This window comes from Python bivittatus, unplaced genomic scaffold, assembly GCF_059951505.1.
Source record: "Python bivittatus isolate LINGU-HERP-01145 unplaced genomic scaffold, Pbiv_v1 ctg000610_np1212, whole genome shotgun sequence".
Taxonomy (NCBI): domain Eukaryota; kingdom Metazoa; phylum Chordata; class Lepidosauria; order Squamata; family Pythonidae; genus Python; species Python bivittatus.
The window spans coordinates 44,402,955-44,428,222 of record NW_028277088.1 but is presented as its reverse complement, the minus strand read 5'-3'; the positions used below and the strand labels follow the sequence as shown (position 1 = coordinate 44,428,222).

Sequence of the window (25,268 nt, the reverse complement as noted above, 5' to 3'; positions counted from 1 at the left end):
TCATGCTCACATAGGTTGTTTTCTCCTAAATGAAAGTGCCAGTTATGTAATTTTTAAAAATTGGACTACAATTGTGCAGGACTCCTTTAATTAATTGAATTTTTTTAAAAAAACTCTTACTCTGACTTTTAATTTCCATTAAAAATCATTTATCATTACATCTTCCCATCATCATCATCATCAGTTGCTATTTTCTAGTGGAATTGATCTTGTGATCACAGGAAACATGGCTATGGAAGAATTCTGTATATTTCGTATGGTTCTTCTAAAAAGACATAGTAACATAGTGGATGATATAGTAAATAACTGTGTGTGGATAACTGCATAGTGGATAATATAGTAAATAACTGTGTGTATACATATCTCAGTATAAATGTTGGTGCAATATTAGTTTTTTATAGTTTGAACTATACAAAGTATCTGTCTGCCCTACAACAGATTTTTGTGAGTATTGAAGTGCTGGTTTAAATATTTTAAAAACATTGATCTTGTTGTCATATACTGTATGTGTGTGTGTGTGTGTGTGTATATATATACACACATATACATACATACATACAGTACATATATACATACATACACACACACACACACACACACACACACACACACATGCTTAGAAATCTATTCTAAGGGGGAAAACAGTAAGTCTATAGCAGTGGGGGGTTTTAATTGTATTCTAGTGCACTTACGAGTTCTTTGGAACTCTTCAGTTGTAAGATCTGTAATGGAAGATAATTTCTCATTAAAGATGTCTTGCCTCTTGATCTTCCTGTAGAGTATAGACTGTTGGATGGTCATGCTCTCAATTACATTGAGTAATCATAAGAACAGAGAAACCTAGCTTGTTTCTTATGAGAAATAAAAGCACAATAAGAAAATAACCCTAAATCAGTGACTCATCAGCAGGCAAGTCAGATGTAGCAAGGTTTCCCTGACAAAAGGAGAATATAAACCAGCAATTTTAAATTGCATGATATAAATAGACCTTCTTTCTACTGTGCAAAGAGTTTCTAGTATTACATGAAGGGTTATAAGGATCTGATTTCATCCCCAAAAATGCATGTGTATTGGTGCTTGCTTTGTCTGCCTGCCTGCCTTTCTGTTTTTAGCTATCCTTGCCTCCATCTTTGAGAAGATGCCCTCAATTTGTTTTAAAGCATATATCATGATTAAATTATTTCATTGAAGGCTAGAATATGAAAAAATACTTGAAGAAAAAACAGGCCTACAAGATGAATATGAAAATCTCCAGGAAATACTGAAATTTGAGACTGATCAATTGACACAGCAGTTCATTGACAGCAAGCATGAAAGTGAAGAACTGAAAACTGAACTTCAGGTGAGCAATAAACATTCCAAAGCTTTAATGTACTATATACAGTAGATCCAGAATTATTCACAGTGATGGGTAAAGTCTAGACCTGCTCTTTTCAACTCCCAAGATACATGTTGCAAATATACATATGCAAATTTCTTATTCAAGCATGACATTGATGAGGAAACAAGACAGGGTAAAGAGAACCATCCCTTCATAGACTTTCTTCTAGCTAAGGAACTAGCTAATAGCTAAAAAGGACCATTGTCACAGAAAGCAGTTTATTAATTTGTTGAACTGAAGATGATCTTATGTAATTCTGCATAATCAATCAAATCGTATTAAGATCATAGAACAGGATAAGAGCTAGGGTTAGGGTTAATAATTCCCAAGCTACCGTCCTTGTTAATAAATGCTAAACACAAATTTCTTACAGTAGCTTTGCATTACCTAAAATACTTGAGAGTTTTGTGCATTCCCAGTGCTAATGCGTAGCTGTCCAAATGTTTAGATCAATGGAGACTCCAGTCTCTGATCCATAGTTCCAAAATTATGTTGATTGTAGTCCCACTGCACATGGCTTTTTCCTCTTTTTCTTCTTTTTTAAATACTGTACAGTGTTCTGGACTTTTATCTGTAAATTAAAATTCTTGCAACCTCAGTAATTACTGACACAATGGAGCGTGATGTGGAACAGAGCCGATTCTTTATCAGAGCCATGAGGGAGGTTCTCCATTGCTTCTGCCTATCACTTTTGAATTGGGATATCATGTAAACTTAAAGAGAATTGAAAATGTTTCTAGTCATGCACCAAATATGTTAATATTTGTTATATTTTAGAATATATTAGGTTTGTTGGAAAGTGAAAAAGAACATAATCGCAAAATAACAATGCAGCTACAAGAAGATAAAGAACATCATTCTAAGTAAGGACTGCGTATTAGAAATTTTGATTCCTACTGTGGGTTTCTTGTATCATTCACTGAAAAAAATGAATACTTATTTTAAGTTTAGAAAAACACAAAAGGAGAAATGAATGAAATACAACCTTTAGTGCCATACTTTTACCACTTCTGAAATTCTCACTCCTTACATTTTCATTATGTGTGCCCAATCTTTTTCTAACTCAACTTGAATTTACTAATTTAATACAAGCTCAAAATAACATGTTGATAGTTAGCTCAGTGAGACAATATTTGACGAGCAGTATTCAGAAAAATACTGTCCAGATGCTAATGGATAAACCTTACCAGTTATTATTAATGAAAGCCCATCTTTGTTTTTTTTTAATGTTACATTAAAATAAGGTACCAGAGCCAAATAGCATAGCACTAAATAAATGAAAACTATGTTTGATTGAACTTTATTATTCTCATTATATAATACCGTATTTTTCCAACAATAAGACACCCCCATGTACAAGATGACCCCCACTTTTCCAGTCCAAAATTAAAAAATCAATATTTTAAAGATAGTGCAGAACACATTTTTATTTAGTAATTAGTTAACATTGACCTGATACACTCAGTGGGAGGAGGTCCAAACTGTCTCTCTGCAGCTCTATTTCCAGGCTCTTTTGCTTAACTGATTACATTCAATCACTAGTGAAACTGCAGATAGCTTGTCTCTGCAATCAGCCTTCCTCTAATTGGTTTGTCCAGCATCAGCTGACGTCAGTTACATCAGGCTCATGATTGGAGGAAGTCTGTTTGGGAGACAAGCTATGTCACTCGTGATTGGAGGCTAGCAATAGGAGGAAGCCTCTCTGCAGAAACAAAGTATGGGCAGTTTGGAACCGCGCGATTCTCGGATGACTTCCTTGAATAAGACGCCCTTCAGTTTTTAGGGTAAGGATTTTAGAAAAAAGTATCGTCTTATAGTCGGAAAAATACGGTAGCTTGTTGAGAGAGTTCTAATTATTACCATAATGAGTTGAGAAGGATTTTGTTTCCCCTTGGTAATAAAATTATCATTTAAATATTAGGCTAAAACATAAGCCCTATTAGAACAACAGTGAATTAGACAAACTGGTTTGCTTTTAGTACCTTTCTTTAAATATATAAATGAGGATTCCTAAAAGGACGTATCCATTCTCTTCTAAGGGAACACTTGAAAGCACTTCAAATCTCAGAGCTAGAAAAACAGTCCTATGAAATGGTGTCAAGATGTGAGCAGCAGGTACTACAACCTATTCTTTAAATTCAGAAAGTTCCAATTATGAATTTCTTTATGGTATTTGGTTTCTATTTTTGCAAAACCCCCAAGAGGTTGTAATCTTTTTTCCATCTCAAGTGCATGAAAACAAAGTTTAAGAGTAGGTAATTTTCTTCTAGGAAGCAAAATTGCAGAAATTGGAGGAAGATTTAATTGCTGCTGAAGAGACAGTTGCTTCTTTGCAAAAAATAAACACTGCTGATAAGGTAATGTGTACAATTTCAGTTGTATTCTTTATAAATATAGGGCCAGTTCACACATAATCCGAAACTAACATAAAATCTTTATGAGACTGAGTGAAGCCCCAGATTTGTATACCATGCCCATTCCCTGAACTGCTCCAAGGTAATAGTTCTAGAGTTAGTTTCACTTTTCCAAAATCTGGCCTGCTAAACAAGCTAACAACCTGGATCTTTTTTTCTTTAATACTTTTAATGAAGTCAAGTCTATTAAATATTATTATTACTGTTTTGCAGTAAAGCCAACTTGCAGCAAAATTCACTCTTTATAGTGAATCCCCTATAGTATGAAAACTGTGGGTTTTCATTCATCTAGCATATGGGGAGGCTGAGGAACAAGAAAAAAAATCTTCTCTGGTGCTCTTAAAGTGGTATAAACACACTAAAAAATGGAACAATACTGTACAGGCAAAATTCTAAATTATTTTCCTTATCCTACTTTAACTAGTTACTGGGAATAAAATGTACCCCAGTGGACTTTAGTATTAGCTTTTTCATATATATTTCAGTAGAGATAACCCTGTAGTACTCTGCAGTGTCATGGAATCAAAGATAAAAAAATACTTTGTAGCATAAAGATAACAGCTGTCTGCAACTCTTTAAACGAAATGCATCTTTTCTTGAGATCACAGAGCAGTTAAACTGAACAGAAAGGAAAGATAAAATACAGTTGTGAAGAAATAAATACATTACATGAAGTAGTTATGGTTTTCTTAGAAAGCATATGAAAAACAATGAAACTTTGTTTTAATTGGCTACTATTTAGCAGACTTTCAATTCAGCAGACCAGATTTCCACCCAGAAATCCTCCCGAAATAACTGACAAGTGTGTGGTGTCTGAAATAGTCTGGAGGAATAAGTACATTTATGTTAAGTTTACATTCATGTTATGATTTCCATGGTGATTTGTATCATTTATGCAATGATATCATCAGATAAAATGGCAGAAATTTACCATGATGACATACTTCTGTATTTAACAGAATTCAGGAATAATGGACATGTTCTCACCAAATGGTCTATTAAAACGAGGTTTCATTGGTTGGGGGCGGGGGGAGCAATCCAGGAGGCTAGGAAAAGTGAACAACAGAGAAGATAAGTTTCTTCTCTTACCTTAAAAGCAGATTTGACAGCAAGAACTGTTTAGGTGTTTGTGTCCATAGACAACAAATCTGGTGATGCTGACTGTTGTTGTACAAAATTATGCATCTTTAAAAAGTCACAATTAATTCTGCTTTGCTGTTTTAGGGGGTTATAACAGATCTCATGAGCCAGATTCTGGAGATGAGGATGTCTGCCAGTCAGAAGACAGAATGCATAGAAGGGCTCATAAGTGAGCTAGAGGACCTAAAAGTATGCTACATTCATACCCACATGGTACCACAAGTGAAGGGTAAAAGTGGAATAAAAGCAGTTGGAGCTCTTTGATCAGCAGATTATGCTGAATGTTCTGCGTCTGTTTTAGCAGCTGAACAACTGAAATGTGGGCATGGAGCAAAAGCTTGGATGTTCTAAAAATAAAAAATTGTAATAGCAAAATTAGGAGAAACTTCTGGTTAATAACTAGAATATGTAAATAGCAATATTGTTACAGGATATTTATTTTGGGCAAGATTTCTTATTTTGTGGTATTATTCAAGCCAATATATTTAATCTTAATTCTTCATACTGTAGATATGGGAGACAAGGGGTAAGGGATGTGTGTTACAGAGCCTATTCTCAGCAGTTTTCATTACTGATTAGTATTAAAATGTTTCTACCATAATGTGAGATTCTTGCTTGTTTACTTAGAGTAAGTATAATTCCACTTTGATTGCAAAAGAAGAAAACGAAACTATTATTGAAGATCAGAAGAGACAGATTGAAGATTTGAGAGACACCTTGGAGAGAATACGGGTTGCTGATAAAATTGAGGTAAGATTCATGGTGTATCTTCCTATTTTACAGTATGTATCACGTTTTATAATTCAGTCACATACTGAAATATGTACATAAAATTCCTAATTGACATAAATCATTTAGTTGGAATAAAAAATTATATCTTTTTCTTGACCCAGCTAATCATGACCAAGTATAAAATCAGAACTCTGATGTTTTTTAACAAATTTCAGCTCTTACTGAATAATGTTTTAATCAATGGACACAATCAGAAACCAAAAAATCCCCGCAGAGATAAGACTGGCCCCCACCTTGATGCTCTTCCGCAATGCCCTGAAGAGATGGTTTTGCCAGTGGGCCTGGTGATCCCAGGTTGATACAGAGCCCATCAAATGGCTAGTATAAATGTGTTGTTGTTGCCAGAGGGTCAGGGGGGTGTAGTGGGTTTTGGATTTTGGATTTTTATTCCTGTAAGCTGCCTGGAGTCACTGTGAGTGACTTGGGCGGCCATATAAATTGCATAAATAAATAAATAAAAGATAGCAAGAATTAAATGGCATTAAATTTGGCATAAATTCTTGGGCTCAATGGAAATTATTTCTAAGAACATGTATTAGATTATGTATTATTTTTAAAATATTTTTTTATCTAACATTTAAAGTACAAAGTTCTTCTGTGATACTTACTTTGGAAATCTGATGGTAGTACAAGCTAAAGACTTACTTGAGTTTTAATTTACATTTCTTCTGATAAGGAATATCTCTGTCTTGTGTGGATTACATTTTGTTGCCCTCATCCAGTCCATAAACTAAGGACTGTCTTGAGGCAAGTTCAACTGCTTTTGTCTTCATGGAAAACATCCATATATTTTCTTTGGGAACAATATGGAAGGTTCACATGCAGCTTTGGCTGTTTAGAGCTGTTTCAGCACTTGACTCAGGACTAGATTATGTAATTTCCTTTTGGAGTAAGCAACATTATACAAAGAACAGAAAGGGGGTAAGAAAGAGTAAACCAAAGAAATTAAAGGCATGAAAAAATAAAAAGAAACAGCTAAAATTGGTTTATACCAGCAACATTTGTTTTATCTCTCCAGACTTTTCTATCCTTATAAGCCATCCTTGCTTCCATCATGACCATACATTGCTTCATTCAAAAAGTTTTGTTCTATAAACTTCACTTCTCTCTTTTTCACAATCTCATCAATTCCATCCAACTACAACTTTTTTGGTCTTCCCCTTTATTAATTTTTTATTTTTCCTTAATATATTTGTTTTGCAAATAATTAAACATAAATCTTTACTTCCCTGCATGCATCATCAGCCCCACTCTGCAAGTTCAGACAATCTTCATTCAGATCTATTACATCTTTTCCCTTTTTCTTAGCTTCACAGACACACAATATTTTTCTTTAATTTTATTTATTAATCCCTATGCTTTATTATTTATTCTTTTTATATTTCAAACAATGGTGTTCCATATTTCATTATCATTACCAGATGGGCCCATTAATACTCACATCCATTGCTTATCATGACTTTGGTCAATTAAAGCTTTCACATAACTGTAGTAAGATAATGTATAACACAGATACTGCATTGCACACATTACTTACTAACCCTAACCCTGCTAACAGCAAAGACAGTATTGGTCAACTTTGGCACATTTTGATCTATCTGTCATAAGTACAACCACAGCCCTGCTTTACTCCAAACATGTTTGTGCTGTTCTGTACAAGCTTGGATATGTAATATAGATACTACATGCAAGCCAGCATGCTGTTACCAACATCCCAAAAAGTAAACATATATGCAGTGTATTGTCACATTCAGGATGTCTTTCTTAATTTTAACAGGTACTCCAAGAAATATATAAATTTAGTTTTGAATTATACTGTAGCTGTACTTATTTCATGACTAAGCCTCATGAAGGTTATTCAGGAATGTGTCCTTCATCTGCTTTAGAAACAGGATTCTGCAATTGATGTACTTCTTCCTCTTTAGGGAGAAAAAACACCTGGCTGCAGTTATTTGCCTGTTTTAAACAAGATTTTCATAGAAGCCCAGCTCTGGATTGCCTTGTCATGCTAGCTATCACTAGCTTCAAAATTTGATTCATGTAGTTACTTAATCTGTTTACAGGAAATGCAAGGTTGGAGTAATCTCCACTGCAGAAAAATCTATAACTTAACTGACGTTGCACAGTTTGCTGCCCCCAGATGATTGGACTACAAACTCCCACAACTTCAGACCATTATTTATTATTTTTATTTGTTTTACTTATATTTATATAGCCACCCATCTCACAAAACGTGACTCTGGGTGACTTACAATAAAAATTATAAAACAGCAATATAAAAAAGCAATCAACAATTAAAACATTAGTATATAATTAAAAAGGGAAGGAGAGAGCATCAGATCTTACAGACAGTGGAACCATCTCATTAACTCACCAATCCCTTGAGACCCCAGGCCTGATGACATAACCAAGTTTTAACAGACTTACAGAAAGTTAACAGGGATGGGGCCAATCTCACGTTGGGGGGGATGATGTTCCACAGGGCAGGTGCCATGGCAGAAAAGGCCCATCTCCTAGGTCCCGCCAGATGTAGCTCCTTAGTAAATAACCCATAACATACGTCTTCTGCCGGACCTGATAGGGCGGGTAGATGTAATCTGGAAGAGGCAGTCCCTCAAGTAACCCAAGTAGCTCCAATGATAACATTATTCATTTTATACGGGGTTTTGTTTTGTTTTGTTTTTTAGGTACTGTAATCCAAAATTTCTGGAAGGCATTACGTTGCCTATTCCTGGTTTACATTCATATAATCTGTTAATTTATAGAATGTGATAATAACCTTTCTAGCTTCCAGCTTTATTTTAAACTGTATTGAATAGTGTGGCTTTACAGAGTTGTACTGCACAAACAACTTAACTTTAGAATAATATTAATTGGCCCTAGAACGGCTATGTAAAATAATTTTATCTAAGATTTTAAATTCTAGGTAACTAGAACCATTCTATTACATTTATTTTAAAGCACAGCTTTAAAAAATGCAGAAACAGCAAAGGCTATGTGTTTGTGTGCATGCTAATTGTATCATGAACAATCTTATTTGCTGAGCTATTAGTTACAGAGGTTATTTGTTTACATAGAAGGAGATTCTTTGTGAGGAGCTGGATCATACCTCTGAACAGCTGCGCAATTTAACGGAAGCTTCTAAAAATCATGGAGCACTTCTTCAGTCAGCACAAGAAGACTTAATTAAAAAAGAAGCATTAATCCAAGAACTTCAGAAAGAGGTGATTGTGAAATTTTATTGTTATTAGCCCTGATTAATAGTGAAAAAAACTGCCTCTTCTCCTGATCCATTATATGAATGAACATCAAGTTTACAAGCTCCTGTTTCTTAATTTCAAGTGTGAGAAAGAACTTAGAAGCTTTTGCTTGTTTCAGGTGAACGCGGTTTAGTTTATGACTAATAAATTGTGACTTAATGAAAGTGAGCCAAATTCAACCCTAGCTTATAAAATTGATTTGTTTCCAATAAACATAAAATCTTTTAAGATAGTACTAAATTGCAGTTAATTGAAAATGAAAGTAAAACCTCTGAACTCTTCCTGGTGGAGGCATCTGAAAATATAAATGGGAAAGCAATGAAAAAGTCTAAGGCTTATACATGTAATGCTAACTATGGTTTAGCATTTTCTAAACAAGGCCAGAAATGTTTTAAATAAATAACACTCCCATATTTATGATATGCTAAAAAGAATGGCCTGCATGCATTTTTTAAATACAAAATTCAGATACAAAGTGAACTCTGGATTATCAAAGACTGAACATATATTCAAAGGATATATTCTTGTAATATATGAATTAGTTCCATTTTTGCTGGAAATGCATGCTTTGCAGGCCCCTTACTGCAAAGTTTCTGAATATATTTTATAATAAAGGATTATGTTTGATCTCTTGACTTTTCTGTCTGCTAATTGGTAATAGTCGAAGCTTTTCACATTTGAGGCTAGTGATTATTTTTTTCAAAAGAGAATCAACTAAACATAGGTAGCAATGTGGCATCTGCCAGTTTCCTAAGAGGATTTGTGTTTATCTGCTCATAAGGATAAGGACTCAATAAATGAATGTTTCAATCATGTTGAAAATTGAAGTGAAATTTTTTGCATATAATATATTCTCATATTCCAAATGTTCCCCAGATTAGGATCTTGAAAAAATAACTTGGAAATGGATTGATTAAAGTACAAATTTGCCTCGAAGAGTAACAAATAGAAACAGATTTATTTCTTGTATTGCAAGATGGGTCTTAGTGAAGGGCATTGTTTTGATACACAATTTTACACTCTCTCATAATGTGTGGGCATGCATGTGATAGTGCACTCTATCTTATTTACAAAGGATTAACTTGCTTTGTAAAGAGCACAGCGTTTCTTTCCTCCATCTTATCCCTTTGTTGAATGCCTGATTGCCTTCTAAGAGAGCACAGCAGTCCCCCACCCCATTTCCTTAGAAGCAATTAGCCATATGCCTGAAGCCATAAATTAGATCGGTACCAGGCAAAGAAGTTGCAACGAGAGAGGCCCTAAATTCCAAAGAAGTTAGGTATGTAAACTTAGATTCACCTCTTTAGGCCCACCTTTACCTTTCCCTGGGTCATCCCAAAATTCCCTTGTATGGATATGAGGGGATGTACTATCTGAAATATCCGAATATGCCTATAAAATCTTTGTTGCTTGCTTTGCGAGGTGTGGTTCTGGGCAACACTCCTTGAGCCATCCAGAAGGTTTCCTTGGCCAATAAAACCTCTGTTTATTAAAAGCCTCATCTCAAGTCTTCTTATTTGGCTTTACTGAAACTTGGGAAATAAAAGGTGCCATACATTAGTCCTGTTGATTTCTTGCCTTGATATGAAGCAAGCAGTGCTAGACTAGACTCAATATACTGTGAGGCTGCTAATACAAAAATAAGGCAAATTCATTATGTTTGTTACATCATTCTCAGATTTTACATTAAGGTTTGATATAAACAGCTCCCTGAATACTTCCCATTCCCCTGAATACTTCCTATTCCCAAGCCATTCACAATGTATATATGTTTGGCTGTGCTCCAACTAAGTCCTTCATAATATTAGTTCCTTTAGTAATAAATGACCATGAATATGTTCATATTTAAATATCACAGTATATATAGCAAACTCTCAGAATATGAAGTAAATCACTTAATGGCTAGAGAAATGTTTCTGTCCAAGTGTTTGCACTGATGCATCAGTGTAAAAGTAATCTAAGGTTTTTCAAACTGTTTTGTGGAACTGAAAACTTGATGGAGTTTCGTGAAAGGCTAAGGGCAAACACACACACACCCTTTCACTCAAATCCAGACAATTTTCTTTTACTAGAGCATCAGGGTTTCTGTGATTTATTTATTTATACTAACAGGTTCTGTGGCCTGAAACAGTTTGAAAACCCCTGATCTTGGCTATGATCTCATAGAAAATTTGCTAAGGGTATTGCTTTCTAATAAGTTGTAGTATTAAAAGCAGATTCTACCATGCAATTACAAATGTTTCAGGTTCTCAGAATTGTCTAGAACCATGGTTTTCCTCTTTCTGTTGAAGATAAATATGATTTTTCTGTGATTTTTTTTAAAACATTGGCTGTTTTCCATAGTTGGACAAAAAGTCAGAAGAACTGGAAAGCAGGAGAAATGAGTATGAACTGAAAATGCATCAAATAGACTGTGTTATGGAATCTGTTAATGAAGCAACTCCACAGGTATGGTATTTCTTAGAAAGTAATTCACTGTTTCATATGCAGCAGCTTCCATGAAGTGTATATGTCTAATATATTTCAACGTTGAAAGAGATTCTAGTGTTTAAACAAGGCAAAAGGTCTACTGCAAACACCATTTATATATTACTTTTAACAGAAGAGTAAGTCAAGTAAAACTTTTCCACAGCAACCATATTGTATTATATGCAACATGCAATGTTTTCAAGTGCTTTTTTTTTTAATGTGTGCTGAATTAGAGTCCCCAAACTCCATCAAACTATGACAGAAATCTGGCAAAGCTGTTAGAAATATGTGAACAGAAAATAGAAGACCAGAGAGCCACTGCAGTTACCTTGGAATGTCTTGTATCCGAGTTAAATGAAGAAAGAGATGCTAAAAATAATGAAATATTAAGATTAAAGGTAAATAATTCAGATACTTTGTACATTGAATTTGATCATTAGTGGCCTATTACTAATGTTTAAATCTACTTGATGTCCTTATAAAAATATAATTTTAAATGTCCTGATGGAGTTATTTTAATTTAAACAAGAGAGGGAAACAAAGCCCATGGGTTAAATCATTAATCTTGAAGAAAATGATTCCATATAATCTTTCCAAACATGAACATAATTCTTTTTAGTCAACAGTTTTTTGTTTATAGGAAAACATGCAGGTTTGCTATTGAACCATTATGAAATGCTTGTTTTAAGTCATATAATCCTTTTTGATTTAGGGTCAGTTATGTGATTTCGAAAATACTTGTCTGGAAATGCAAGTATTAATGGAAAACAATAGACATTTGCAGAGCCAGCTTGAAGAATTCAAAAGAGGGAGGAGGACCAGGTATAAATCAGCTTAACTTTAGGTTATCTTACATTAAAATATTTTAAAATAAAGAAGCAGTTTCCTGCTCTGCCATCCTGTATCACGCTTACAGAAGTCTGTTTTTAAAGATTCTCTAGCTTGGGTCATTCCATAATTCCATAAATGGTGTTGGACTTTTGTCTTGATTAGATTAAAAAATTGATTAGATTAGCATTAATGATAGTGAGAGCCAGTGTGGTGTAATAGATAAGGTGTTGAACTAGGAGCAGAGAGACCCAAGTTCTAGTTTTGTTTTAGGTATGGAAAACAGTTAAGTGGCATTGAACCAGTCACTCCCGCTCACCCCAAATCAGCATCAGGTTCTGCGGCCAGATGTTAAAAACAAAATTCCTTGTTACATCATGCACTGTTAACTTTGCTGTAAGAACTAGCCAAGCACAGTGCAAAACAAGCAGCCTACGCAACGGAGCAGGATAAAGGCTAAAGAAAAACAACAACTGTTAATAATAGTATGGCTCCTAAACCGGTGTATAGTAGATACAGTAGAAAACTCCAATATCCATCTTAGTAGATGTCAGGAGGAAACTACAAATATATATTGTAATTACTTTGTGGAAATGTGTTACGTTACATTTCTGAATAAAATGAAACTTCTTAGCTAAGATGCTTATGTGATTTTTAAAATGGGGGCTTTCTAGGAACACTTCAGTTTTCAGTTATTTGCTAAAAATTTGAATCTGAGCCCTGTTTATAGATGGCTGTGTTATGAGACTTTTGGTATCTTAAAAACTAACAAGCTTTTGTGCTCTATAATATGTTTCATCAATGTAACATTCAGTTGATGGCCAGATACCATGTTTTAAACCTCAACTCTCTAGAGGCAGTAAGGGAAATAATAAAACTGGTTGTTGTAAATATGAAGAAACACATGCTTTAAAATTAAAATGCACTTTTCAAAACTGGTTTTTACAGTGGTACAAAATATCCAGATATTCAAGACCTAAGAGAAAAAGAGAGGGAACTAATTGAAGAGAGACTGGCAAAGGTATTGCAACTTTTGATATAATGATGGCTATCTCATAAAGATTTGACATTCACTATGGATGTAACTCTGTTTATTGGTCTTTTGTTTAAGTAGTGTTTCTTGAGCATTTTGAGAAAAGTCAAGAAAAAAGTAATATTCCTTGCCTTTATGGAGCTGACCTACACAATCACTTATATATTATATAAGAGATTATATATATATATATTATCTCTTATATCTGTCATTATAGATAAGACAATATAAACTAGAGAATGATGACATATTGTTTTCAGAAGATGGATTGACTATCAGTGAACAGTTTTTATATGGTTCCTGCTAGTTATATGAAACTTTTATTTTCCTCTATCTAGAATAAAGCAGTAGAAGAAATGCTGAAAGCTATTTCAGAGTAAGTGAAACATTTCTAAATATATAGAGATTAACTAAGTATGGCTAAATGTAGATTAGCTGAATTTGAATAGTATTGACCAGTACTACTGTGTATTTTATTAAACAAGCAAAATGTACGTATATGTATAATTGTAATAATGTCGAGTTAAAATTAAGCAGAAGTAAAAAGGATATACTGAATATTTTAAGATTTAAAAAGCAAGTATTTAAAGCAGAATAGTGTTGCTTTTCTTTTTTTTAAAAAGTGGCCTATCCCTTGGTTTCAACCAGCAGATGGCAGTAGAAAACTAATATTGTATATTTTATAAACTATTTGGAATTGAAGGTTCATGGAAATCAATGAATTGATTACAGTGGAATATATTACAATTATATGTCTTTGTACTTGGTTTCTTTAAGCTTTCTAATTGCAACCTCAGTAACAACCCATAGCCTTAGTGCTTTCATTGGAGATTTCCAGGATTACACTGCTCTGGCCAACAGACTAAACTCACTAACAATTATCCTTTATGAGTCAGTTTGAATTATTGAAAGAGTTTTGTTAGATTTCCAGAACAAATGCACTGATCAGCTTTAAGGTGGTTAAAAAATTCAACCTTCAATGAAAAAGTAAACCCTCCCTCAGTTCAGCTCAACTCCTGGTGACCACATGGCTGTGTAATTTGCCCAATCTTTTGTTGTGGTTCCTTTAAAAAACAATCTATTGGGTCTGGAGGATGAGGAAAACAATAATACAGTCCTGATGTAATTGGAAATGTTTATGAAACATGGAAAAATGCCCCTCCTTTGAAGTTATTTCCATCAGTCCTAGCTTTGTGGTCTCCTTAGTGGGCAGGCATATGCAACAGAGCTCTCAATTTCTCACAGTCCAGCATTCAAAGTATCACCAAGTGAGGATGGAGCAAGCGAGTTTTCCATCGAGACCATTTTGTTCATACACTCCAGACCCTCAGTTAGGAGTGGGATCATTGGTTTTCCTGACGTTGCCTTTGTTTTCTCCCATGTGCCTAGTCTCAGCAAGCTGTCAGCAGTCAGAATATTCAGTGCATAAACAATGTCCCATAAATATGTCAGCAGGCAGTATAGTTCAGGCAAGATGGGATTCCACGGTTAACTGTTGGTAAATTATGGCAGCCCAGTAGCACAGAGATGCAGCTGCTAAATAATTTCCAATTTCTGTTTTTTAGAAGTATACATCCCTGCTTTTGCAAAAAAAAGTTGACACTGTTTCTGTAAAGCTATGGGTAACCAAAAAAAAAAAGTATGACAGTTAACTTCACAATTCATGTTAAAATCTTTTTCCATAGATTAGAGAACATCAAAAATGATCTTAGAAACAAGGAGATTGCCTTTCAAGAAATTATTCAAGAAGTGGAATGGTCAAAAGCTTCAGAGTCAAAGGCATTCAAAGAGAAAGAACAATTGACACGGGAGCTGGAGGAAGTGTTTGAAGAAAAAGGAAAAATTGAAACGGTATTAATTAATGCACATTGGTTGGTAATTGCACAGTTTTGGAGTTAGTTGTCATACTGTGAATGAACCTCAGAGTTTGAAACAGAAAAATATAGAAATCCTGCAGTACAGTTGAAAGACAGAATTGCTATAATTTTGGTTTTATTGGAAAGTTTTGTATACTGTATTGATTAAGTTGTTAGAGGGTATCTTCAAGTAAATTTCCCTATTTCTCCACTGCTTCTCTTGAAAACAGGAGATGTCCCTGCTAAGGAAACAGATTGAGTCTCTTGCTGAAGAGAATGGAAAGCTGGTTGGTCACCAAAATGCAAATCAGAAGATCCAGTATCTTGTGAAGTTGAAAAAAGAGAATGCTAAATTAATAGAGGTAAGATTAGAAGAGAATTGAAACTGGGTTTTAAAGTTTATTCTTTTTAGGAGCTAAGGCAAATGTTTAGTAATGATTCTTTTGTTCTCTTAATGCTGCACACCTTCTGCTCAGAAGAAATTCCATGCCTTCCCAAATCAGGCAATTTCCAGATATATTGGGATGGCCAGAAAGTTTTGAGAATTGCGGTCCCAATACATTCAAAGGGTGCAGGTTTGGAATGCACTATAACTAGGATACATCTAACTTGTTTGTGTCCCATTCAACAACTTTTGCTTCATATATTCCAGCTGCTCTTTCAAGTAATAGTATCTTTCTTCATGAGCTTAGCAGTTTTGCTCTTACATCTGAGTTTTTAATCTAAGCAAGAATAAATGGCTACATTTATAAATTTATGTTTTAGCTGAATATTATTTTTCTCTTTTTGCAGGAAGTTGAAGTACTTCGTGTCGAGAATGCCTTTTTGAAAGGAAGATGTCAAGATTAACTATACCAAGAAATAAGAATATTAAACTGAATAATATCCACAAAGCAAAGGCCTATGACTAATCTTATTGCCAGTAGCCAAAATTGCTGTTTCCTGAAGGTTGTTATAAACTATAAAACAAATCTGAGTAGAATATTCTTGATCTGAATAGATGTTTGGTGCTTCAGTGGAATTTTCTGTTTTTATTGCATTCTTCCTTCAATGAACCAAAGTGCACATCAGCCCCATTTACTTATATTGTAAATACTGTGGATGATTTCTGTCTCCTTAATGACTTGTAAAATGATTTCATGGTTTTCTGTCAGTTTTCTTATACTGGTTTAATTTTACACTTAAAAGTCCCTGTATTATATACCATAATGTATATATTGAATGTTGTATGTACATTGGATATTAATGTACTTTTTTTATTACTCAAATATATTTTCTACAAGTAAAATTTTTTTGTAAAACAAAACTATTAATTATATCCTAAGTAGGCAATTCCAGTTTACTATCCTAGATTTTCTTTTCATAGCATTTTTCTTTCCTTGGCATTAGTGCTCATTTTTAGCGGATTGCTGTAATTGTGAAACTAAAGCAACTTGAGACTAATATTAGAATTGTCATCCAATTAAAGTCACATGTTGCTACTCTCATTTATTGCACTTAGGTAAATACTATATACTACAGTCCAATGTGAAAAGTTGACTTGGAAAAATATTGTTAGGTAAGTAGTTTCAGTAAAGAGTCCATAGTAAAGTATTCCCTTTGTAGATTTTCAGCTACATATTAAATTGCACAATAAAACTGCTTCCCTATTTCCCAGCTTAAACCAAGGGATGCTGAATACATAGTCTTTCGCACTATTATGCCATCAAGAGTATTCCCTCCCCTTAGTAAGTATTTTAGAAACTTGATCAATTTATATTTCTCACTGGGATATTATTATTCTTTAAGAAAATGTGGACATTTTACATCCTTTTGTTATCATCTAGCTTTCTGTTCCATTATTCTTAGTTTGACTGAAATAATAAAGGTATGTAGATTGGTTGGTTGGTTTGGTTTACAAACCATGTAAATGTTAATGCATTCTTGAGTATTTTTTTAAGTATAAGATTTCCCCCCATGTTTGGTATGATTACTTTTTAAAGTCCAAAATATAAAATGTATGACTAATTGAGTCTTTTTTTAAAAAAGGGGGGGGTATTAAAACTTATTTTTATTTAGGGCATGTGGTTTACTGAACTTTGTGAAATTCACAAAAGCCTCATTCTTTCTTGCTTTCCATTATAGAACAGAGAGAACCAGGAATTAATTGGAAAATGTACTTCTGTTAATATCCTTCTATAGCTCCACAGCCACTTTAAAGCCCTCCAAGCTTCTATCTATACATCCTATCCTGGTTGGCAAGGTTCAAAGCTTCTGCAATATGGCCTCTATATTAGACTTGATGAATGAGTTCACATACCATGTTAAGCCATAATGTGGTTTGTTTGGTTCTAATTGAATGTATTATAGAAACCAATAATCATGGCTTGTTCAACAAATCATGGCTTAATACACTGTGAACATATTTAATGTGAAGAGTGTGTGCCCACCAGGTAAACATCAGGATATGCTTAAGACATCCCATTCTCTGATCCAGCTATCTTCTTTATTTCATTACATAAAACATTTTTATAGTCTTCTTGCTATATGGTACTCTACCCAATACTATACAGATAGTCCTAGATTTATGACAGCAATTGGGACTGGAATTTCTGGCACTAATCAATGCAGTCGGGAAGCATGACTGCACTGCTTAGCGACAGCAATCCCTGCAGTCCCAGTTGCCATTGTTAACTGAATTCTGAAGTTCTTAGGCAAGGCAACTTCCTGCTGGCTTCCCACAATCAAGTCAGTGGGGAAGCTGACAGGAAGTTGCAAATCCCAGACAGCTCGCAAGCAGGCAGGCAGGCAGTTAAGTGGCTGCTGCCAGGTCAGGGAGGGTGTGAAGGGGTGCATAAGGGTGCACAGGAGGCATGGCGAGGGTTGGGGGGAGAGTATGAGGGAGGTGCTGCAAGGCTCAGGAAAGGTGTGCGGGGATGTGAGGGTGCAGCAAGGCTCAGGGAGGGTGCAAGGGAGGCTGCACAAGGATGCACAGGAGGCATGGCAAGGGTCAAGGAGGCGCAGTGAGGCTTGGGATGGGTGCTAGGGAGTGCATGAAGGTGTGAGGGAGGCATGGCAAGGATTGGGGAGGGTGCGTGAGGGAGGTGAGACTTGGGGAAGATGCACGGGGGTGCAAAGGAGGCTCAGCGAGGCTTGGGTTGCATAAGTGGCCAGCACAAGCACAGAGGGGCTGGGGAGGGTAACCTGCAAGCATGTTTGATGGACTTGTGTCTTATAATGCTTCGATTATTATTGTTGTTGGTCGCACAGTCAGCCAGATGTTTAGACTGGATTTGGCATTTTTATCCACCTATCGAGTTGTTCCCAAGGACCTGGGATAGGCAGATGTTGTTGTTTGATGGTGTTAAAAGTATCGTCGCAAACTGTTCCAAGTAAAGCTGCCTTTTGCAATTGACTGATAGTGATTTTGTCAATGCCAAGGGTCTTCAAATGCTACCCCAGATGTTTTGGGATTGCACCCAAGGTGCCTATTACTATTGATACTATCTTTGCTTTCTTTTGCCATAGTCATTTTATTTCTATTTGCAGGTCTTTATATCTTGTGATTTTCTCCAGTCCTTTCTCTTCTATTCTGCTATCTCCGGGTATTGTAATGTCCACTATTGTAGTCAGTTGTGCAATCTTCTTGCAGCAGCTAACTAGGTGGTCCACTGTTTCTTCAGCTTCTTTGCAGAGGTGGCATTTGCTGTCTGTTGCTGTCTTCTCAATTCTGGCTCTGTATGCATCTGTTCTTAAGGCTTGGTCTTGTGCAACCAGAATTAGCCCCTCTGTCTCTTTCTTCAACTTTCCTGCTCTTAGCCATTGCCAGGTCTTGTTATCTGCTTTGCCTGCTAGTTTTTTGTGTACTGGCCATTGTAATACTTTGCTTTGCCATGCCAAGTATTACATGGCCGGTACACAAAAAAACTAGCAGGCAAAGCAGATAACTATTATTATTATTATTATTATTATTATTATTATTATTATTATTATTTCAAATTTATTGTAGCCACCCAACTCCAATGGATTCCATCTCCCTGTAAACTTACAAAATTGTAGGCATTGCTTAAAGGCCCAAACAGAAGGATTGATTATACTATTAGGTAAGCACAACTTATATGTATTCATTTTTCTGATGTTAAACTTGAAAGAAATAGACTAAATCTTGAGATATTGGAATAATCTATAATTCCAGTGTTCTGCACAATATAATGCCTTCTTAAAAAGGAGATTCTTAGATTCTTTCAATGATAATCATGCCAAAAAACCACTTATTCTTCCCCTTTTCCCGTGCTCAGGAAAGAGAAGGGAAACGATATTTCTGTCTGGCATCTCACTGATAAAATTCAGATGGTCCACCTTAACATGAGAACTTGGTTTGGGGTACTCTTAATTTACTAAATCCCCCACGAATGAGGTAAGGGACCCTCACTGGGTCCAGGATTTGGGAGCAGAAGAATTCCTACCATTTAAGAAGGGGATCCTCATGCTTGCTGCTCCACTGAGAAACCTCTTCTATCACTCCAGCTTTCATTATACCCAAGCCTGCAAGCAAGGATAGTTAAATTTGGTTTCTTCTGATTGGTCCATAGCCCAATTAATCTCTTAAGTTTTCACCACAACCTCAAATTTGCAAATCTTCCTGAAGTTTGCATCTGGCATTTCTCCTTCACTCCTTCCTTTAGGAATTGTTTCTAATTCTGTATTTAGAACACTCCTAATCTTCCCATTTCTGATCTTGTAGTGGGTGACTGAGTCTATAGAGTAGAAAGTTGGAAGAACAAGAAGATAGATGAGTGTATAGTATTAGAGAATTAATAATAGATGGCAATGCTGTGACTAATCCTTTGCAATATAAATGGTCACAAAACACCAGCTTGGTTTCAAGAGTCAAATCCAGCCCTCTCTGTAAAATATTTAGATTATATCAAGCAAGATCATTAACAATATTTGAAGAATGGTGTACATCTACTTCATTCAATAGCCAGGGAATCTCCTTGCTGTAAAATTCTTATACTAAGCACAGTCAGTTCTCTTGAAAATCTTAAACTCTGGGCAGGTGGGAGGATGATATAATGTTTAAACTTTGTATAGAATTAGCTTTACATCTATTTCAGCAAGCCATTGCTAAATTCAGAGAAGTCATTTAAAAAGCAAAGCTTCCTCAAATTGAGCTTGACTCCTAGTGATTACATGGGTACATCAATGTAGTTTTCTTACAAACAATAATTAAGTGATTTGCTAGTGGCTTCCAAATGTTTTTTTTCCTTCCCAGTCTTGTCTATAATCCTGCAATTTCCTGGCAGTCTCCCACACTAATACTAACTGATCCTCCCTAGCTTTTTCAAAATATTAATTCACTAAAATTATCCTGTATAAAATTACAACCTTTTTACACTGCATTAGCAGAGGTGTAAATAAGGTAGTATTTATCAATATCTCTTGTGGCAAAGCCCAATAAGAGTATTTTTGATTGATTTTTGAACATATTTGAAAAATTATCTACTCTTTCAAAATTAGCTTTTTTGTGTAATTGATGAAACATAAGAAATTAATTTAGCTGCTAAATATAAAATATTGAAAAAGTGTATCTTGCATTGGAACTGTGATAGCCAAAAGTAGGAAATTAGATCAACAGAAAAAGCAGGTTATGGGGAAAAAATAGAATTATAAATTTGGTCAAATCTGTTAGCATAACTTAAATCAATGACCAATCATGTACACAAAATAATATAAAATAGCAAACACAAGACATAAAATTTGCCTTCCCTCAATGAAGCAAAGGAATACTGTCTTTTCAAATCTTACTTGGCCACTACAGAAAATTTGGCCACATTTGTGTTTCTGTCTGTCTGTCTCTGTCTGTCTGTCTGTCTGTCTGTCATCTGTGGGTCTGAGTTAGTATAAAATTAGATTGCTACCCATCATGGAACACTGAAAGGACCATAAATTGGATCAATAAGAGAATGATATATGTATTTATAAAATACACGGCTTAGGAAGAATGCTATGTTTATTCAACTTCCTCAGAGCCATAAGGACAAACATAAAGATAGAAAGTTTCCTGAATTTTCAATATTGCTGTAGTAAGGGATTAACACTTTAGGTTTGGGCTCCTCTGTAATTGAAGATTTTTATATTGGAAAGATAATCAGCTGGCTTCAAACTGCAGTTAATCCTCTCCAAATTAAAATTATTGGGCCCAAAAACAAATGCAACTGATATTCCATGTCTCTTCATTTTATAATGGTTCTGGTGCTCTAGCAAAGAGTAAAGTAAATCCATACAACAGAGAGGGGTCATACAATATGCAGCATTCTTTCGTACTGATATGCCACCCAGTGAAATCTTGACATGCAAAAGAGTAAACACACCTAGTAATACAGGGGTAAAAAAGAGAATGGCTTGGCTGAATGCCACCTACTAAAAATTAGTAACTGTAGAAAATCGTGTTAACACCATTAAATAGCTACATTCCCAATTGCCATCTCTTGAGATGTGCCATGAATGAGCCATTTTGACAGGGTTTTTTTTAAAAAAAAAGCTTATTCTATTGTTTTAACAGATGCTTGAAAGCACAATCAAGAAAAAAGAGGAACAAAGAAATAAAGGAACAAAAAAGATGGGAAATATTTTTACAAGCTGTATAAAACTGAATAAGAATTTTTGAACTAACATTAGATTAGTATTGCCTATAACGATATATTAATTTTGCATTTTAAAACCATTGTCAAAAATCAATCATTAGCAAAGACAGCCAATATAATAAGAATCATCAGTCAGAATAAACATTTGAACAGGAGTTTCTATCTAATCTCAGAAAACCTATCCTTATAATAAAATCAGACAAAATCTAATATTTCAAAGCTTTATATTAAGAGAAACCCCAAAGTAGTTCAAAAGTAGTAGTCCATGTGCAGAGTTATAGGCTATAGTTTCTATGTTAAATTATATTCAGTATCAAATGTGTGTTTTTTTAAATATAAAGTTATTTTTCAGATTGATGCATACTCCTATAGCTTAGTCTTCCATTCTTCTAAAAAAAAAGGAATTATGTGCAAATTCTGTAAGAAACTTAAAGTACTTAAAGCTGCTGTTATGTACAGGGCCAACTGTATAGTTAATAGGAATGTAAGGTTTAGTAATGCTTAACAGAAAAAAAGCTTGCAAGAATGAAAAGCTGATATTTAAAAACAGTTTCTTTCAAAGGTGAATCATCTTCCAGAATAGTTGAATTTTATGAGATTGCTAACAAGCATGAAAAAAATTATCCAACCTGATGATTACAGAATCCAGAATATATTCCACCTCATATTCCTCTTCCATCAGAGCTGGGGGTGGTGGAGCGGGGGGGGGGGGGAAGGGGAGGGGAGGAACAGGTGCAGAACGCAGGTGACAGGATGGCTCTTGTTAAACAAGTTACAACTGGTGAAATACCAGATGAATCTTCATTGAAGGAGGTAATTGTGGACAGGAAACCTCCAGGCTAATTTGATGTGTAACAGTGAAAGGGCAAATAAACATTGAGTCCAGCTTCTTAGGTAGGTGGGAGGAAGGCAAAAACTTAGTTGAAAGCCACACCAACTTTTCTCCCACAATCTTGGTTCCATCTTGCCTATTTGTATGCAGGCCAAATCTAATAATTCCTTTAAGAGGTCCTGAACAGCTTGCCTCTCCTGAAGAGACAATTTGATTCCTGAAATTTTATTCTCTTGCCATATCTTCTTTGCAAATTGTTCCAATGCCAATATGTATAAAGGAAGAGATAAGGACATGCTTGCTTTATCCCTCTCATTAGAATGCATTTATGTGATAAAAATCCATTTACAATTATCTTGGCTCTTTGTTCATTAATAATACTTGGTATCGGTGTGAAAAAAATCGAGCCACAATTCATCTTCTTCAAAGAAATGAATATAAAAAGCCATCCAAAATTATATATTAAAAAAATCACAGCTGCTTTCTTATTTTTCTAATTAATATTATCAATTGCATTCTAGATATATCTATTATCTCTCATATGTCTCTCTAGGACAAATCCAGTCTGATCAGGATGAATTAGATCAAGTAGAAGGCCACTTAAACTCTGCAAATATAACCGTTAGAAGCTCTTCATCTGCATTCAATAAAGAGATAGCCCTGGATGTCTCTGGATGAGCTGGATCTCTTTGTAAATAAAAAAAAATAAAATAAATCCCTTTTGCCATGAAAATGGAAATACTTGATGTCCATCATTACTGGTTCCATCAGTATTTCTTTAAGTCTTATAGTATGTTGCAGAAAAACATCTGTTCCTGGGAATTCATTCAGTTTTAATGTTCATATTGCTTATTTTATTCCATCTTTTATGACTGGTTTATTAAAAGCTTTCTTTTGTTGATCTGTGAATCTCAATCTGTATTGCTTTTAAATACTCTGTAATCTTCTCTAAATTTGGTGTCTCTTTTCCATATAGTTCAGAATAATACTTACTGGTTGATCATCTGTTCTACAGTTGAGACATACATCTTTCCTTCCTGATTGATTGATTATGTGCCATCAAGTCATTTTCAACTCCTAGCAACCACACAGATCTTCTCCATGAACATCTGTCTCTAACCTGTTCTTTCAAGTCTCCCAATGGTGCACTTATCTCCACTGTAACTGAATCCATCCACCTTGTTGCTGGTTATCCTCTTCTCTATCCTTCCAGCATTACAGCCTTTTCCAGAGAGTTGGGTCTTCTCATAATGTGTCCGAAGTAGGATAATTTGAGCCTGGTCATTTGTGCCTCGAGTGAGAACTCTGGGTTGAGTTGTTCAGTGATCCATCAGTTTGTTTTCTTGGCTGTCCATGGTATTCTCAGGAGTCTTCTCCAACACCAAAGCATAAAGGCATCAATACTCTTCCTGTCCTGCTTCTTCAAAGTCAAGCTTTTGCTTCCATAGAGAATCACAGGGAATACCATGGCTTGCACAATTCTGATCTTTGTAGATATAGACACATCATGGCATTTAAATATCTTTTCCAAGGCTTTCATGGCTGCTCTACCAAGTACTAGTCTGCAGCAAATTTCCTGACTGCAGCATATTCCTTTACTGCTGATAGTTGCTTCTAAAAGGCAGAAGCTATGCAACACTTCGATATCTTCATTGTCAATTCTAAGGCTGGTTGTTCTACCTGTTGTCATTAGTTTTGTCTTCTTTATATTTAATTTTAGTCCCATTTTTTCCCTGTGTTCTTTGGCTTTTAGTACTATGGCTTGCAGATCTTTTGCATTTTTGGCTATCAGGGTACTGTCATCAGCATAGCACAGCTTATTGATGCTTTTTCTTCCAATTTTAAAACCACACTCATCTTCCAATCCAGCTTCCCTTAATATATATTCAGCATATATATTGAATAAATAAAGGGAGAGTATGCAGCCTTGTTGCACTCCTTTGCTGACCTGGAGCCAGTGTTTCACCATGTTCTGTCCATACTGTAGCTTCCTGACCTGTATATAAGTTTCTCATGAGGACAATGGGATGTACGGGGATTCCCATTTTTCTGAGCACTTTCTACAGCTTGATGTGATCAACACAATCAAAGTCTTTTCTATAATTCACAAAGCACATACTAATTTCTTTTTGGTATTCTTTGGCTTTCTCAATCTTTTAAATCTTTCCCTCCTAAACTAAACTCTTCTTGTGTTCTTTTCTCAGTTGATAGGTCAGTAATCTATCTGGGGGGGAGGGGGGGATGTGTATGTGTGCCTTTGAGTCAGTCTTGACTCTCTGCAGTTTTCTTGGCAGCATTTTCGGAAGCAGTTTGCCATTGTGCCTTTGCCTTCTTCCTAGGGCTGAGAAGTTGGGAAAATGGCTTTACCTACTTGTGTAAAGCTACCACTCAAGGTGTTCTTTTACCTTTGGGGTTGATCCCTTTTCCCATGGATACTTTTTTATGGCTTATATCACACACAGGCACTCCACAGATCACATGCAGCCTCCAGAGACCTTCAGCGTGTCCCACTGCAGATGGTCAGTTCCTGTTACTGCCATCAGCCCATAAGTCAGTTCTCCTCCTCCTGCAATTCTTCCCACAACCACTCCTCTTCTGAAATGAGTTGAGAGAAGCAAACCTTTAATGGGGAGGACT

At 35.2% G+C, this 25,268-nt stretch overlaps 1 protein-coding gene across 1 annotated transcript in view; it reads left to right on the top strand.

Annotated features, from left to right (window-relative positions):
• The window catches only part of KIF15 (kinesin family member 15), a 46,619-nt gene extending 29,463 nt beyond the window's left edge, over positions 1 to 17,156 (top strand). Inside the window, 16 exon segments of the mRNA XM_088150918.1 lie at positions 1,192 to 1,342; positions 2,159 to 2,244; positions 3,421 to 3,496; positions 3,652 to 3,738; positions 5,020 to 5,124; positions 5,563 to 5,685; positions 8,805 to 8,951; positions 11,331 to 11,435; positions 11,690 to 11,854; positions 12,169 to 12,278; positions 13,233 to 13,305; positions 13,656 to 13,693; positions 15,003 to 15,168; positions 15,404 to 15,535; positions 15,966 to 16,017; positions 16,020 to 17,156. Of these exon segments, the coding sequence (XP_088007044.1) occupies positions 1,192 to 1,342; positions 2,159 to 2,244; positions 3,421 to 3,496; positions 3,652 to 3,738; positions 5,020 to 5,124; positions 5,563 to 5,685; positions 8,805 to 8,951; positions 11,331 to 11,435; positions 11,690 to 11,854; positions 12,169 to 12,278; positions 13,233 to 13,305; positions 13,656 to 13,693; positions 15,003 to 15,168; positions 15,404 to 15,535; positions 15,966 to 16,017; positions 16,020 to 16,084 (1,681 nt within the window). The 3' untranslated portion in view covers positions 16,085 to 17,156.
• Positions 17,157 to 25,268: the final 8,112 nt, after the last annotated feature.